Source organism: Condylura cristata, unplaced genomic scaffold, assembly GCF_000260355.1.
Source record: "Condylura cristata isolate star-nosed mole 26May11 unplaced genomic scaffold, ConCri1.0 scaffold00005, whole genome shotgun sequence".
Classification (NCBI taxonomy): Eukaryota; Metazoa; Chordata; class Mammalia; order Eulipotyphla; family Talpidae; genus Condylura; species Condylura cristata.
Window position 1 is genome coordinate 16,683,226 of NW_004567106.1, and position 17,931 is coordinate 16,701,156.

Sequence of the window (17,931 nt, forward strand, 5' to 3'; positions counted from 1 at the left end):
TTGGACTCTGGGGGTACAGCTATTTGTTGTTTTCCTCTTCATTTCTACATATTTATGTGTGTGTGCATGTGTATTCATTTTAGAATATTAAAAAAACAGACTATTAAATAAGTTAGAGATATCTAAACTTTAGTCTTCAGTGGTCATAATCCATTGCTAATAAATTAGACTCTGAAAACTATTCAAAACAAATTTTTTATCTTTTGATCTTCATTCAGAACATCTGTTCTCACTTCTGTCTTTCATATTTGAAAATAAAAAGCTATAAGTAAGATGTATTTCTCATTGACTATAATGTTTTGTTTCAATAATTATCTTTTGATAGCAGCAGAACCAGCAACAGGAATTGCCCTGTAGGGTGGTGGGGAAGGTGGCCTTATATTAACCAGACAGGGACTAGCTTGTCTCTGTCATCGTAAGTCCCAAATTAGTCCTTGAACCTTTCATTGTCTTTGGTTCCTCTATATTATAAGGGGTTAGACAAAGTGGCTTCTCTGGTCCCTTTAAGTCCTGATGATCTGTGTCTCCTAAGCAATTACTGTGCATAATTGTCAATCACTGACAGTCTGTTCCAGGGAATAAATCCACTGAGGTAGGTACCTTGACTGTTCATGTACACATTTGGTGTCCTTGCAGATTGGATTTTGTTCAAGGTTTTACAGAAGAATGGTTTGACTGACTGATTAATACAGTATATTGTTAAATTAAGAAAATGAAAACCTGATGAAAAACAATTTGTAAAGATAAAACTTTGATTTTAAACATTAGTAATAAGGGACATGTTTAATATAAAATGTTCTGTCTGTCTAAGGGCTTTTGTTTTTCTGTTCTTTTTTTTTTTTAATACCTCTGTTTCCATGTAATACATGCAGTGTATACTGCATTGTACTTGGGAGTTCTCACTCATATAATGAATTGAACTGATTTTTCAGTGAAACCTTTCATTAAAAAAAAGGGAAAAGGCATTTTGTGGGCTTTTTATTTTTTTCATAAATATTATTTTGTAGCCTGATTATTAGAGTAAGTACTTGTTCAATGAGTTAATTATGTACCTATGCTATGGTAGTTTGACATACAGGTTTTCTTTTTTTTTTTTTTAAGGATTTATTTATTTATGCATACAGAACTGGTATCAGGCCAAAGGTGTGGAGGGTGAGAGGATTCACCAGAGACAGAGTGGGGAGCAGAACAGGCAGACTGACATATACTGCTGAGGGGAGCAGCGGGCAGGTCAGGAGGGGTCTGCCACGCCATGTGGATCAGCTACAGGGCAGACAGGGATCGAACTCATGCCGAAGTGGCTTTAGCTTCTTAGTGCTGTGCTTTAACCTGCTGCACCACCAGGGAGTTCCAACAAACAGGTTTTCTTAATGTTGCGCTTGTAAGGATAGGATTCAAAGAGGTCATAAATATGGTTCAGAAAAAAATAAATAAATAAAAACCCCGCAACTTTATTTTTACTAAACTCTTAATAAAAACTGTGACTCTTTAGATCCTCTTGCATATAATCTCGAGATAGTAATGTTCTTCACTTGGTAATTGTGATAGTTGCTCAACCTGTCACTCAGTAATATCTTTTAATGAATTAATGTAGAAGCTCCATATTTTGCTTGTTGCATTTTAATTAAATGTAACTTTTATTAGAATACCTTGTAAATTTATTTATGCCTTTATAACATATTTTTCTTAGGAGAAGCCTATTGACTTCACAGATGATCCAGAGTGTGCCATAGCACACAGGCAAAATAGATTTCTATTTTTAGAAACTGGAGGGTTATTTATTTTCTAAGACTAGTAAAACTTGAGTTTTGCTAGAGAAGAATTATGTAAATCTAATAGTCTTTCAAAACAGCTTTTAAAGAGGACTATTTTTGTGACTTAAGTTTTTATATTTGTAACTATTTAAATTGAGGTAACATTAGACCCCCTGCCCCAATCAGGTATCACCACTGTAGTGCACCCACCACAGAATCACCCATTTTCCAAAGTTTAGTCTGTTGTGCTTACTTTCCTTTGTTTCTTTCCTTCCCTTGTCCCTTCCCTTCCTTGGTGCTTCAGTTTTGTTGTTAGCATTCAAGAGTCAATTTTTTTTTTTAATATTTATTTATTCGTACAGAACTGGGGAACAGGCCAGAGATGCGGAGGGTGAGAGGATTCACCAGAAACAGAGTGGGGTGTAGAACAGACAGATCGATGAAATACACTGCTGAGGGTAGCAGTGGGTGGGTCAGGAGAGGTCTGCCACATCATGTGGTCACCTCTGGGGCAGGCGGGAATCGAACTCATGAGGAAGTGGCTTTAGCTTCTCAGTGCTGTGCTTTAACCTGCTGCGCCACCAGGGAGGGCCTCAAGAGTCAATTTTTAAGCTTGTTTTCATCTGACTCTGAGTTTGATTTATCTATACCCTGCATTAGTGACACCATCTGGCTGTTTTTTCCCATACATTATTCTTTCCAATTCTATCCCTGTTGCCACAGATAGCATGCGTTTATCTTTTTGATCTCTGTGTGTGTTTGATCTGTTCATCTGTTTGGGGATACCTAGGTTGTTTCCATAAATCACAATGCAAATAATAAGGAAGTGCTAGTCTCCTTTTGAATTAGTGTTTTTCAATTTTTTTAGTAGATGCCTAGAGGGAAGAATTGCTGGTTGTATGCAGAATCATTTTAATTTTTTCAGACACCTCCACACTGCTTATCATAAAGGTTAGACCAATCTGCCTTCTCATCAACAGTGTAGAACCCAAAGAAAGGATCTTTTTACTTCACACCCTTGCCAGGACCTGTTGTTTCTGGTCTTCTCTGTGTGGGTAATACTCAGTGGTGTGAAGTGATATATCTATGTGGATTTGATTTAAATCTCCCTGACGATATGCGGTGATGGAACTGGTTGCTATTTGTATGCCTTTGGAGCAGATGGCGACTTCTTTTTAATGAGATTCTTTTAAGATTATTTATATTTAAAAACTTCAAAAGGCTTTCTATGAAGTTAATAATGACTTAAAATCAAGGATTTTTCAACCAATTAAATGATCCTATCTCATTATTTCATATTCAGTGCTGAAGTTTTAAAACATGTATTTCTAACATACATGTTAAAATGCTTAACAATTATAACATTAAAAAATGATTTTTCTCAGCTTTTAAAAATATTTTTTATTCTGAGAAATTTCAAAATCTTTTGAGTCTATTGTTATGTTCACACAAGCTTAATATGGGCTATTTCTAAGATGAGCACATATTTATCCTTCAGACAAAACACATTAAAGAGTAATAGAGGGTACTATCCAGCCAGGACATAAAAACAACAAGCAGGGTATGTGGTCAGCCTCTTAATTGTATCTTTAGTATTTTAAAAAAGGTCATATGCCTAAATTTGAAAATAATCCTACACATGGAAAGAACAGAAACCTGCAACTAATGTCAATTTTACTCTGTGCTTGTTTTGTCATCATATTCAGCAGATTTACTATGAAAAGTTGCATAAATTATGCAAAGCACTTTTGATCTGTCTTTTCATACTTATATTGAATAATTAATGAATGTGCAGGGAAATTATATACTAACTCTCAGGTCCCAAACTTTATTGGCTCTATTGATTCTCTAAACATTAGGAGGGAAGTAAAGAAAATGGCTTTAGGAAACACTGCTAACGTAGCAATTTATCAATCCCTTCTATAGGTTTGATTTTTTTTTTTTTTAAAAAAAAAACAGCACCTAGTAGATATCAAGAAGAGAGTGAAGACAGAGTAGGTGGTTTGAAATGGTAAGAGAAAACAACTTTTTCTGGCTTAGAAAGACTTTTCCTATATAATTTAATGAACTTGTTAAGTTTATAATCATTGCAAGTACCAGTGGCAAAATGCTGGCAGTAAATATACTACAGGGAGTTTATAAGCAGATGCTCTCTTGCTGGACTGCTTTGTTTCTTGTTTTAGAAACACACCAGGACTCCTTGGAATGACATATGCACAATCATTGTTTTGAGATTCGAGGCCCAAGAAAAGAAAAGTGGAGGGCAAATCAACTGTCATATTATGTCTCTGTTAATCTGTATTTATTGAGCACAAGGCTGGTTTCCAATAAAGCTAAAAGATTGTTACTTGATTGTCTGAGAAGATAAGCATGTTACATTAAAACAGTCAGAAGAGGAACAGATTATGCACATCCTGAAACACCAGTGAACTGGGTCTGAACTGTACCTCCATTATTAGGGATATAGTCTAGAGAGAAGCATTGGAGATACTAGCAAATCGAACAAGTTTTCAGCAGTCTACATTGTAATTGCAGCACTTCCTCCATTTCTCTTTATACCAATGATATGTGGTATACATCTTCAAATGCAAAAAATATATAAAATAATGCATGTTATAAGGTTATGATACTTTCTGGAGCACAAGAGTTGGTACATAGCTATTTTTATAAGCCACTTATATTGATAGCTTTCGATGTGCCAAACAATGTTCAAAGCATCATTCATTTGTTGTAATTTGTTTAAATGAGTCTTTTATTTGGATTTGTACAGTTTAATTCACATAATCATTTTGTTCCTCTCCAGTTCATCCAGTGGATGAAATTGAAACATTTACAGCAAATAAATAGAATAACAGCATAGTTGAACACATGCTGCAATAAAATACTTCAGATAATTTTCTCCTTTTCCACATCAAAGTTCAACATAAACATTTGTGCCTTACTGGTAGGTGTCAGTTTTTATAAGCAACTCAAATTAAAACCACTTAGTAATCATTTTTGAATGAGGTCATTTTCCTGTTTGTTTGCAAGTGAGGTAGGGAAACTATGATAAAACCTATAAATGGGACGATTAATTCTAAGACAAATGGACTGCTTGAAGGATAGATCTGTGTCCACAAAGTCTGGATCTGATGTATTTAACACAAATCTTAAATTTGAATGGCAGGTTTCTATTCTGTTTTATATTGTACTGTGTATTGTAGTAGTGGTAATATATAATTAAAAGCTAACAGTAAGACCATACTTCCTTTAGTAATTTTAGATCAGCTTCTACTCTCTTAATAGTTAGTGATTCACAATTGTTTGACATTCATTTTGTAAGAAAAAGTTTTTGATAATAGAATAATAGTTAACAGTAATTAATTTCATATCAGCTTCTTTTTACATCTTATGTTAATAACTAGACCAGCTCAAATATTAAAAAGTTGACTCTTCAAGGTTCACCAATTCACAATTTGTTACTGTTTATTTTGTAATCAGTGTTTGCTTAACATCATAGGGAGGTATGTTCACATACTGGAAAATACTCCCTAAAACAAAGACCTTCTGGATTATGAGCCCAGGTCTCTTTTTTCCAGAGCCAAGAGTCATGCTGTGATGAAATTGGGTTTATATTGACAAATGGCAATTGTATAAATGAAAAGCCAACGTTGTTATTATTAGAATTGCTAGTACATTTGTAAAGATATCTGTGTATCACAATTTCAGATATATTATTGTGTATAATTTTAAACTTGTTAGGAAAGCATAATTTGTTCATGTAAATATAATATGCTCTCAGTAGGAAATCCTTAGTTTAGATATTTCATAACATTCTACTAATCATAAAAAAAGATACTAACATTACTGAAAAGAAAATATATTAGTGTCTGTATATTAAAAGCAAAAGGCTTACAAATACACTGGAGGCCCCTCCCTGGTGGCACAATGGGTTAGGGCGCAGCCTTCCCTAGTGGCCAACTGGTTACCTGTAGCTGCTTCAGTGCCAGTTCTATCCCTGTCTCTGGAGGTGATCCACATGGCATGGCAGACCTCCCGAACCCGCCTGCTGCTCCCCTCAGCAGTGTATTTTGTCGATCTGCCTGCTCTGCTCCCCACTCTGTGTCTGGTGAATCCTCTCACTGCCCCTGTACCTCTGGCTTTTACCCCAGTTCTGCATGCTTAGATAAATAAATCTTTAAAAAAAAAAAAAAACCCTGGGAAATAACACAACCAAAGCATTAAATACCAAGGCTTTACTAAATTTAGCAAAACAAAATTGAAAATAAATTGTATTGAATTCTGATAGAATACACTAGCAAGAGAATACTGGTAATATAAAGAAAGAATACCACACAATAATTGCTTTTCTTCTTTGGAAGTTTCTCCACAGTTTTGGTATATATGATATCATTAGTCATTAGTTAGAAAAGGAAATCTCTGATCTCATGTAGTTCAGTCATATCTTGCCATTTATTGTTCTGATCTCATTTTGCTAACGCAAGAAATATGAGCTACATATGTTTTATTTGTAGAGTGTCTAAAATATAGCAGCACCTTACTGATTGCTTCAAAAGCTTTTATTCAACTCACTTGTCTTGCCCACATACAAGACAAGTAATTTCTTTATAAATGCAAAGGGCACTATTCTCTAGATTGGCTTAAAAGTGATATATGGAGTTGTCTTCCATTTGTAGTATTAAATCAGTTTGTAGTTTAAATAAGACTTTGACATGGGCATACTCTCAAGGCATAGAAACATATCATAGGTGATCGCATCTTTAGATCAAAGCTTGAACAAAAAGTGTAAGTCTACAGGGAGATGTGTGGCGACATTTTCTGTGGCAAAATCATGCAAAGAATCAGCGCAGTGATATGCTGGATCATTTCAAGGAGAGAGAATGACTTTTTTATCAATACAGGATTTGACTTTACCTGTATAAGAATGAAGAAATGATGAAAGATACAACTTTCCCTGACTTGTCACTTACCTGCCAGGTGTAGTCACAATCACTTCACTACATTATGTAACTTAATCATCATAATTGGGAGTGGATGATTATCTCATTTCAACTGTGGAAACAAGGTCACAGAGTCAGTAACTGTCTGAACAGATTATATTGATCCTGCTCAGTGAAGAAATTCTAAAAAAAATGGGAGAAGCATCAAAAATTAGGATCCCTGAAGGCAAATGAAGAAAGTATTTATACAAGCACTGATCAGGTAGAAATGTCCAAATGGATTTGGGGATTTTACCTAAATGTCTTAATGATCCCCAGAAAGGGAAGATGACCTAAAATCTTAACTTGATTTTCCCTGAGGCAGGTTCCAGATACCAGGCTGTGATCATTTGCACAGAGAAGTTCCCTGAGAAGCTGACATGAATATTAGAAGTGCTAAGCAGACCTATCCTGATGGTTGAGATGTGTGAAACAGACTAGCAAAGCTGCTGCCACTGAACACTCAAATATATCACCAGAACAAGTGCAGAGGGCACTAAATACACAATGCCAGGGCTTCCCATTTGAGTCTCTGGGGCTCGCCTCAGAATTGGCATTCTTGTCATAATTTCTCAGACATTCTAGTATACAGCCAGTGAAAACAAATACTGTAGTTACTTAGCAGGCACTCTTGCTATATATTTTAGTAACTTTTTAATTAGCTTTTTATATTATAGTCCCTTATGAATTACCTTTCCATGTTATAGTAATGTATGAGTTACCTACTTCCTAGGTTCAAAATCTGACATTTCATAGGTTGATGTCACAGTAACACTGAGGGTTAAACCTGCATGTTGGTGAGTTCTCCAAGGCCACAGCCTTCCCTGAGTCATCAGTACAGCATCCATGACAAATGTGGCTATTTAGGTTTCAGTTTAAATTAATTAAAAGTAAATATTATTTAAATGTCAGATACTGAATTGCAGTAGTCAAATTTCAGATGCTAATGCTCAAATGACTAAGACTGTGCAGTCTTCAGTCATTTGCAGAAATTCTGTTGGGCAGCACTGAGATAATTGTCTTACAGATACTCTGTTTACTTTGGCTTTTACCTAAATATCTATTTCAAATGCTTTCCCTTTGTCTAAAATGGCTATCCCACTCTTTGATGTATTAAATGCCCCTTTAGTTGGTATATCACTAAATGGAGAAGCATATTTTAGAGGTAGGGCAGCATATCACTGAGCAAGAAGAGGAAAGCAAATGTTGAATTTTCATATCTGGTTTAGGTGGAGCTGATTAAATGAGGTTGAAGCTTTTCTCAGAATTGCCTTCATTTTTATCTCTGTATCTTCCCTATTATCAAATATTTGTCTTACCTGAGGGATAAAATGCCACCATAATGACAAAGCTATATTTCACTTTTACAGTTTGCTTTTATTCACCATACACTGGTTTTACCACCATTTAAGGAGAAGGAAATAGCACAAAAATTACTAACTCAAATGTTAGATCTTAAAACCTGGAACTTAAACTTGTCTTTAGTGAAAATTGGAGCAGAGTTGCTCACACTGCAGTGATTAGAATTGCTCAAACTACAGTGATTAGAGTTGCTCATCACTACAGTAAGAAGAATGTGATGTCCTACTATCTATATAGATTATTGCAAAGGCTGAGGTTTACATCATGCTTCTGTATTTCTATTTTGGGCATAAGACAAAGTTTCTAAATTCTCTCAGCCTCGTTTTCTTACTCTGTCAAGTTGAAATCAGAGTTTTAGAAGTACCTAAGACCCTCTATGTTAAAGGTTAAATTTTATGACTTGATACCAACTTGGAATATTTTCATCCAAAGTAATCTGGAGTTTTGAGTTATGTTTTGGCCTTTCTCTAGGCTGCATATTATCCCCTCTTTTTCTGTTATTTATTTCAAATGCTTACTGTAAAGTATCCAAATAACTTGACATTTTTAGAAAGATGTATTTGTGCATTCAGAGCTGGGGTACAGGCCAGTGGTGTGGAGGGTAAGAGGATTCACCTGAGACAGAGTAGGGTACAGAATAGGTGGATCTACTGAAATACACTGCTAAAGGGAGCAGCAGGCAAGACAGGAGAGGTCTGCCAGGCCATGTGGGTCACCTCCCTGGCTGGGGGTTGAACTCATGCTGAAGTGGCTATGATAGCTTCATAGGGGTTTGCTTTAACCCAATGCACCAGTAGGGAGGGCCCTTTTCTTTTTTAAATAAAAACAAAGGGGGGCCCTCCCTGGTGGCGCAGCGGGTTAAAGCACAGCACTAAGAAGCTAAAGCCACTTCCGCATGAGTTCGATCCCCGCCTGCCCTGGAGGTGACCACATGGCGCGGCAGACCTCTCCTGACCCGCCCGCTGCTCCCCTCAGCAGTGTACTTCGTCTATCTGCCTGTTCTGCTCCCCGCTCTGTCTCTGGTGAAGCCTCTCACCCTCCACATCTCTGGCCTGTACCCCAGTTCTGTATGAATAAATAAAAAAAAATTAAAAAAAAAAAAACAAAGGGGGTGGGGAGAATGCATTTTGAGTGAAGAAGATTGTAAAACATTGGAATTTCATATTTTCCTTTCCCCTTGTAAATAAACCCATTATTGACCTTTTTTGTGTGTGCCTCCAGTATAATTGAATTTTAAGTGTGCAGGTGAAGACCCACAGGCAGGCAGCCCAGTTCACATTGGGTTGCCCTGTAACAGGAACGGCCATTTTTTTTTTTAATAAAGACACAGTGGGGTTGTTTTTTTTTTGACTGAGAAAGGTTGTAAAACATTGGAATCTCATATCAAAATGGGAGAGTTTGACAAAGAAGTTCAAATTAAAGACAGATACAAATCCAAAAATTTAGTAAAGACTGGGGATACTGCAAATTTCTTCACTACCTAGTCCTTCTTTTTGAAACACATGTTTACCCTTAGGCCTAATTGTATTTTGAAAGAAAATACACTTGGTCATAAGCAGAAACAAACGCAAAGGATAGTCTTGACACAGGTTAAAAGAACCTGGAACTTCTGGAGCTAAGGGATTATAATTCTAAAGCAAACTAGATTGTCTCTTTTGTCTCTTTGCTTTAATGACTTATTATAAAATGCTTCTGACTTACTTTGATTTGAACTGTTGAAAAAATACCATAAGAGCTCTGTGCAGACAAAATTGTACTACCACAAATTTCCAGCCTCAGTATAGTTGAAATAGTTGCTAAATATCTCTACAATGTCACTAAAAAGTGGAGAGGAAAAGATACAACTCTTTTCATTTTTCTGTTTGTGTATTTATCAAGACAGCTGTGATCTTTAAAACAACTTGTTTCCTAGCTACAATTCACTGGGCCCTTCTTGGTCTTTACATTAACAAATAGCTCTTTGATCAAGAATGTCTAGAACAGGTGTCAGTGGCAGTATGGAGCCAGGCTCACCTCCTCCACATATTTGTAATCATCTTACACCTAAACATTGACTGTGATCTTCGAATGGTGAATGAATGATTATTGTATGCATCAGGACTGATGGCAGGCAGAATGGGGAAGGGAAGCTGATGAGATTGTCTTTGAGCAATACTAGGGCAGTCTAATCCATGCTTTTAAAGTTTCTGTTACCTCCTGCTAATCATTTTCAAGACTTTTCTTTCTCACCAGACACTGAATAGTAGAGTAATGGATCTTCTCCATTACTGGATTATCAGTTTTTTCTCTTAACCTTTGACAATTTCTTGAATAAAGAAATACTTTCTATTTGACATTTTTGGTAGCTCTTTGGTGGAACATCCTTAAAGAACTATTTCTTCACACAATACTGCTCTGATGAAAGAATTCTTCCCTCTCAACCTTTAATGCCCATGGTATAAGGCAGAGCCCCAAAGAAAGAGTAGAAAGTGAGGATTTGGAGAAAGATAAAAATGGAGCTCTCACCATAGCAAATGTATCAGTGCTGGTCCTATCAGAGTGAGAACAGTAATCTCAGCATGTTCTCTGCTTGAAGCAGTTTCTGCTTTATCTCCAGAGACAAGGCCAACACAATTAAATGAAGACCTTCGAAATATCTATAAGAGGCAGCATAGCGTAGTACTTAAGAACACACTCTAAAGCGAGAGTTCAAATCCTGAATTTGTCCCTTACTAGGTGTGCATGAATTTGTACAAATAAATTGGCTTGTTTTTACAGGTATAAAATGAGATCACAACAATGCCAGCTCATAGGGTTGTTATAAAGATAAATGACTTAAATATGAAATCAAATGATATCTCACTTTTTGAACCGTCTGTTAAAAAAATGTTTCAAGTATGCGATGTGGCACATAATGACTCTTTTCAACTCTTGACCCCTGTGAACATCAGTGACATTTTCCCTATATTATAATACTCTCTAGCACATGGGCTCTTATAAGAATGATACGATGTATCTAAAACTCCTGATACAGTATATGACTCAAGTAGAAATTCAGTAAGTGTAACTGTCCTGCACTGCTTATAATTAGCTCAGCTGACTAAAGACTTAATTGCTCAGTTTTTCCTGTCACTTCCAGTCAACCATTAAGTAAAACCTTTGGGGAGGGAAGGTGCATGGTTCCCAGTGGGGACACCAAACCATCAGTCTGTTTAGAGAATAATATTTGGTAGAAAATGCTGAGAAACAGTGTGATGGGTAATGTCTAGAAACTTCGGAATCCATACAGAAGATTTTGAATCCTGTACAGGAAGCACCTGAATCAGGATAATCAGAATAATCTAGAATATAGCTCCCTGGGTCATACTCCAAACCTTTTGGCTTTATAACTGAAGTTGGATATCTCTATTTTATGAAATTGCTCAGAGTTGTTTAAGTACATTGAACTTAAGTTCAGATTGAAGTTTATAAACCAATGCTACAGATAAAAGATGTAAATCTGAACTCTCTCTGGTGGCACAATGGGTCAAAGTATTGCATTAAGAAGCTCTCCAAAGCCACTGCAGCATGAATTCGATGCCCACCCCAGAGATGACCCACATGGTGCGGCAGACCTCTCCTGGCCTGCTGCACTCCTCAGCAGTGTACTTCGTGGATCTGCCTGTTCTGCTCCCCACTCTGTCTCTGGTGAATACTCTTATCCACCACACCCCTGGCCTGTACCCCAGTTCTGTAAGCATAGATAACTACATCTTTTTGAAAAATCTAAATCTTTTTCCAGAGTCTTATTCTTCAAACATGAATGAAGTGAAATAAGGGACTTTCCAGCCATTGTTCAGAGCAACTATTTAGATGAAAAGAGGAGCCGAGACTGAAGGCAGGAGGGAATTGACAGCAGTAGGACTAGACCATGACTAGAGCTTTGAGGGTCTTCGAGACGGTGTGAATAAAATAAGCATCAATCAGCGACTCAAGCTTTATCATAAGGAAATAAAATTTAATGATTAAATGGGTGGGCATTTCAAAATGGAGAAATATTCAAAACTGACCACCTGATTTTAAGTTCAGGTGCCTAGGAGAAAAGAGCAATTGAACAATTGAGAATGGCCAGTCAGGTGGAAAGAGAAGAAGATATTTCAAGGGGAAGCTTGCTGAAAGTAATTGAAGGAAAGGAACAGTCCACTCTTGAATCTTGGAGAACAAGTGATAGTTTTATGGATCACCCTCAGATAAGTCTTCTCTGTTGCACTTCCTTTTGAAATTATCAAAATTTGTTATTCTACACCAAAAAGGTTTAGATGCACTAAAGTCTGGTCACTCAGGAGCCTAAAGTAATGTTTTAAATTTAGGCATCATCCTAAAAAAAAACTGTATTTACAAATCAAAATGCATGGCATACTTGATACATGTTTCATTATTTTCCTTTTGGGGGGAAGGATATAAATTCCTTTAGACTAAGCAAGGTGCTTGGAAACCCACTTTATACCTCAGTGAAGATTTGGTCAATGCTTAGTTGTTGAACTGAATTTTAAAAGGATCTTAGAGATACCTGAAAATATGTAGCATCCTTGTATCACTTGCATTAAACCTGTTTCTTAGAAACCCTCTGGGTTCAGTTTCCAACAGTACTGTATTCCTTTGGGAGGCTAATTAAAATCTGTAGCCAATATGGGAATAATCTGAAAATTAGAAGTTTCCCTAAGCCCCAGACATCCCAAACCCCAGACTTGCTTGGCTTACCAGAGTTCCTACTGTTAGATATGTCCTTAACATTATCTGCTGATGTCAGGTTCTACTGTCTTGATTGCAGTAATTACAAAGTGTAAATGAGGGGAACCTGCACTTTAGCCAATCATATGTCAATAGTGAAATAGAAACCCACCTGCTAATAGTGATTTTGATCTTCGCTTTTGTATTAATAAATTGATAGTTTATAGGTTTGTTCTTTAAGTAGAGACCCACAGAAGAAATTATGTTACAGACCTGGACTTAAAACTTATATTCCCTCATATTCTATTCATTACTGTTACTTTAAAAAAAATTATTTATGCATACAAAACTGGGGTACAAGCCAGAGGTGCAGGGGTTGCGAGAGGACTCACCAGAGACAGAGTAGGGAGCAGAACAGGCAGATCTACAAAGTACACTGCTGAGGGGAGCAGCAGGCTGGTCAGGAGAGGCTTGCCCACTCCATGTGGTCACCTCCAGGGCGGGGGCTCAAAGTCTCAGTGAAGTGGCTGCAGCTAGTTTGCAGTGCTGTGTCCTAACCCATTGTGCCACCAGGGAGGGCCTACGGCTGCTTTTCAATAAATGGACTCCTAAGCTTTCAAGTTTAATGTTTTACTTTCTTGGAAGTTAGTGTCACCCATAAACTCAATGTTTATTTACCGCCGTTAATTTAACATGTGGGAAAAGGCCAATGTAGTATGAATTGGTGAGAAAAGCTTCAACCTGGTTATTTTTAATTGCAAACATTTTATAGCTTATGTATTTCGAATTGTAACATGGCTTGCTTTTTTTGTCTGTTTGCCAGAAAAAAGAGGTCATTATCTTTCATCTGTTGTTCACTTTTCTCCCAGGTTTTGGGAAAGAAGCCAGAACTTAGGGATGGAGATGATGATGATGACATCATAGCTGACATAAATAACAGGAAAATCGCCAAACTCTACATGGTGAGTTCACCGTTTGAGAGTTTTGTTATTTTTACTAGCCTGTATGTAACTGGGGAGACCACAACTGGAAGAGAATCTCTTTGCTATAGTTGTTAAATCTTATTACCCACAAAGAGAAAAGTTTGACCATAACCCATTCTTTGCTCTACTATGATTGTTAAAATTACTCTTTCTATTATTTGAGCTATTTTTATTAACAAGTAAGTGAAATGATTGCTTCAAAAAAAAAAAAACCTAGATGTTGCTGCTTTACAAGCTTGCAACAGTACCTTCTGATGTTACATTCAATAAATTGTTTTTTTAGATAGCAAAAATAAATTTTGTAAGTTTCTTTCTTGTGAAATCCTGAAGTCTTTTAAAACCTTCCTTTTATTTAAAATAGTTTATTTAGCCATAATGAAGCCTTTTTTTCACAGGAGGGCAAATCTATCAAAACAGAGGGAAGTAGGGTGAAACAGCCTTGCCTTGGGCATTGGCCAATCTAGTTCCATAGCAACCCTGAGTGTGTCCTGAGCCGGAAGGACATAGCCACTTTGGATCTTAGTTTTCTTATCTGAAATAAGAAAAAAAAGAGTACATTAGGTCGTTTCAGGTCCCTCCTGATTCTACAATTTTGTGATTTTACTGCTAGTGAAGGAAACAAAAACCAGAAGATACATCAGCCAAAGAGACTGCTTGGATGGGATCCTTCAAGCATTCTTCCCTCTTCTAATTTTCCAAACTCATTGTTTGGAATATGTGGCGATCTCCTAGCAGAACTGAATTGTGTTCTCATCTGTTACAGGATGGGCATAATATTTGCTGTTTTTTAAGGGACTGTCTGTCTAGCCTATAAACTCTGTGATTTTTAGTGAAGATTAAATTGCTAACTTGTACAGTAGAACCTTTTTACAAAGGGGAAGTGAATTCCTTTCTTCCTAGTTGGCAAAGGAAAATGTGGTTAACTTGTTGCTAAACTATTAATAAACTGTTACTGAGACTTCAAGGCTGATTTTTTTTTTCCAATACTCTAAAACCTATTTTTGAAACAGCTTAACAAAGATCATTTGTGTTATATCATTCACCAAAACTATTCTCCTGGACTAAGGAAAGATTTCAGGGTATAAATGTTAATCCTGAACCATCTTTCCGTCTAGTGGACCTGTGATGTATTGCACAAACAACGTAAAGCATTAAAGCCCTTTTGAAAATGAACAAGTGCTCTGGTTATTATGTTGTGACCTGTAAGCTGGCCTCTGAGAAATGTTTCACTCTAAACTTGTGCATTAAAAGCATTTTTAATTTTGTAAGACCGCTTACAACTTTTTTTAAAAGTTCTGTAGTCATTTCCAACCCCCAAGCATCTAGATAAATAGTTATTTGTGACAGATGAAATTTACTTCGATAATATATACAAATTGTATACCTAAACTGCAGGACCTGCACTGAAAAATATCCTATAAGCATAAACCACAATGTGTCTTTGCCTTAGCACAGTGCCTGACAGAAGGTGGGCATTCAGTAAATGAAACCGAATGAAATGTTTGAGCTTTAATTTTGTGTGTGTGCATTCAGTGAGTGTAAGATTATTACCTATTTGAAGAGATTGCTGTAAAACAGGAGAAATAGTCATAAATTTTATTGCGTGGGAAATAATCGTATACATTTTATTGTTTGTGAGGTTCTCATTGAGCTATCATTATTATTAGCACTATTATTTGCTGATATTTTAGGCACCGTGTCAAACTTAACCTTATTAGCTCCAAACGACTTAGGCTTGTGAATTTCTTGTTTATTTTCTTTGAAACAGTTTTGTTGCGATACAATTAAAATGCCACAGTTTACACATTTAAAGGGTAAAATTTAAAGGGTAAAATTCAGTGGTTTTTATAACACACACAGAGTTGGGCAACCATCACTGTTATCTAATTTTAGAAGATCTTTATCCCCAAACTCATGAGTTTTCTGTTAGGTATCAGATGCCAGTGGATCCATGAAAGTGACTGTGGTGGCAGAAGAAAACCCCTTCTCCATGGCAATGCTGCTTTCTGAAGAATGTTTTATTTTGGACCATGGTCCAAAACAAATTTTTGTATGGAAAGGTAAAGTATGTCACTGAAATTCTTGCTATACTTCAGATTTTTAGATATATCTCTAGAAGGTAAATAAAATTCCTTTGTGATTTGCAAAATACCTTCCTTTCTGAGACTTGATCTGTAAATAGCCCATATAAAATGCTGACATTGAAACCATATTTTTTCTTATTAATATCATTTTCCAGGGATTTGTGCATTAAGAAAGTATTTGGATACTATAAAAAAGAATCTTTTAAAGACAGATATGTTTATTATATATATATATAATACACATATATATTTACACCTATTACGATAGCATATATTACAGCTTATTAAATATATTTAAATGTTAGGAAATGTTTGTAATTCAACATTTTGATATGCATGTATCTTTTAATCATTTCTCTTCCCTCTCTGAAGTTTTGTTTCTCTCAAATTTAACTTGTATTTTAGGTAAAGATGCTAATCCCCAAGAGAGAAAGGCTGCAATGAAGACAGCTGAAGAATTCCTCCAGCAAATGAATTATACCTCCAGTACCCAAGTATGTGCGGAAATGAAATGACTAGAAAAAAAATTAAGCAGGAGAGCTCATGACTTCCCCATAAAGAATTTGATATGTATGAATATGAAGTCATTCTTCACTGGGGTGTGTTATATTGTGTCATATGTCCCTGAAACTAGCATGGAAATTTGCAGAAGCAAAGAAATCATCTTACCGCGGGGCTGCCAGATGAGAATAAGAGCTCATCCTCTTTCCCCCATTGCCTTTAAAAAAAATAACCCATCATCTTATTCTACTTCCAACATTCAAATTCAGTGGCAATTACTTTAGCTATAAGAAAAAGTGGGGTTAAACACCTCCCTGGTGCTGCAAAGGCTTAACTTAGCACTGTGAAGCAATAGATAGCCACTGCAGCATGAACTCGATCCCTGGCCAGGGAGCTGACCCACATGGCATAGCAGACCTCTCCTGTCTTGCCCGCTGCTTCCTTCAGCAGTATATTTGGGTCAATCTGCCATTCTGCTCCCTATTCTGTTCTGGTGAATCCTCTCAACCCCCAGCCCCTCTGCCCTGTACCCCAGTTCTTGTATGCATAAATAAATAAATCTTTAAAAAAAAAAAGAAAGAAAAAAGCAGAGTTAGGTTGTTTTAACATCATATTTAATAACTTTCTCTTTGAAATTTCCTTAAGGATCCCAGCTTCTAAGTTTACACTTATTAGCATGGAAACCAGAAAGTTTTTTTTTTTAATTATTTTATTGTTTTTTTTCCCTCTACTACAAAACTATTCTCTTTGTCTGTTATTTTCTTGTTTGTAATAATAATTATTTTTTTAAATTTCAGATTCAAGTTCTTCCAGAAGGAGGTGAAACCCCAGTATTCAAACAGTTTTTTAAGGACTGGAGAGACAAAGATCAGAGTGATGGCTTTGGGAAGGTGCATGTCACAGAGAAAGTGGCTCAGATACAACAAATTCCATTTGATGCCTCACAATTACACACCTCCCCACAGATGGCTGCCCAGCACCACATGGTGGATGACGGTTCTGGAAAAGTGGAGGTAGGGACTGTTTTCTTTGTTTTTGTCAAGCCCATTCATGACAGTATATGTGGAAATAGGATTCAGGAAATTACAATTTTTGTAATGTGAATTTTACTTAATTTAAAAAATTGCCCCATCTTCAATATACAGGGATACTAAGTCAGGGAATTTTAAGCTAGAAGGTGTTTTCAGTTCTCATCTCACAAATGTGTCTGATGAGATTCTAAGAAGTTAGGTGATTTGTGGCCAGATCACCTGGTTATAATTTTAGAGACAGAATGTGGAGTCCAGCCACTTTTCTTGGGCCAAAACTTCTGCTCTCTGAACTGGGATTTTCTAGAGACAGTGTTCTCAAAATACCCTTCCCATTATCAGGCAAATTATTATTGCTCCAGTGTTTTGATAAAAGAAAAAAAAAAACTCTACTGCAAAACAGCTGGCAAAGTGACAAGATAAACTCAATTTTGCTTCCTTGATTAAGAAAGGGCGTGAAGCTCTATCGGCTTTGGGGATCAAAGTGGATAGCAACGGATTTAACATTTTACTGGGCTAGGTGTGGGCTAAGGACGAAGAAACATGGGCTT

The 17,931-nt window shown here is 36.4% G+C and overlaps 1 protein-coding gene across 1 annotated transcript in view; it reads left to right on the forward strand.

Moving 5' to 3' along the window:
• Window positions 1-17,931, forward strand: part of SCIN (scinderin) — a 64,005-nt gene that overhangs the window by 24,143 nt on the left and 21,931 nt on the right. The window contains exons 5-8 of the mRNA XM_004676726.2: window positions 13,654-13,746; window positions 15,698-15,827; window positions 16,257-16,345; window positions 17,150-17,365. Coding sequence (XP_004676783.1) covers window positions 13,654-13,746; window positions 15,698-15,827; window positions 16,257-16,345; window positions 17,150-17,365 — 528 coding nt within the window. The remainder of the gene's footprint in view (window positions 1-13,653; window positions 13,747-15,697; window positions 15,828-16,256; window positions 16,346-17,149; window positions 17,366-17,931) is intronic.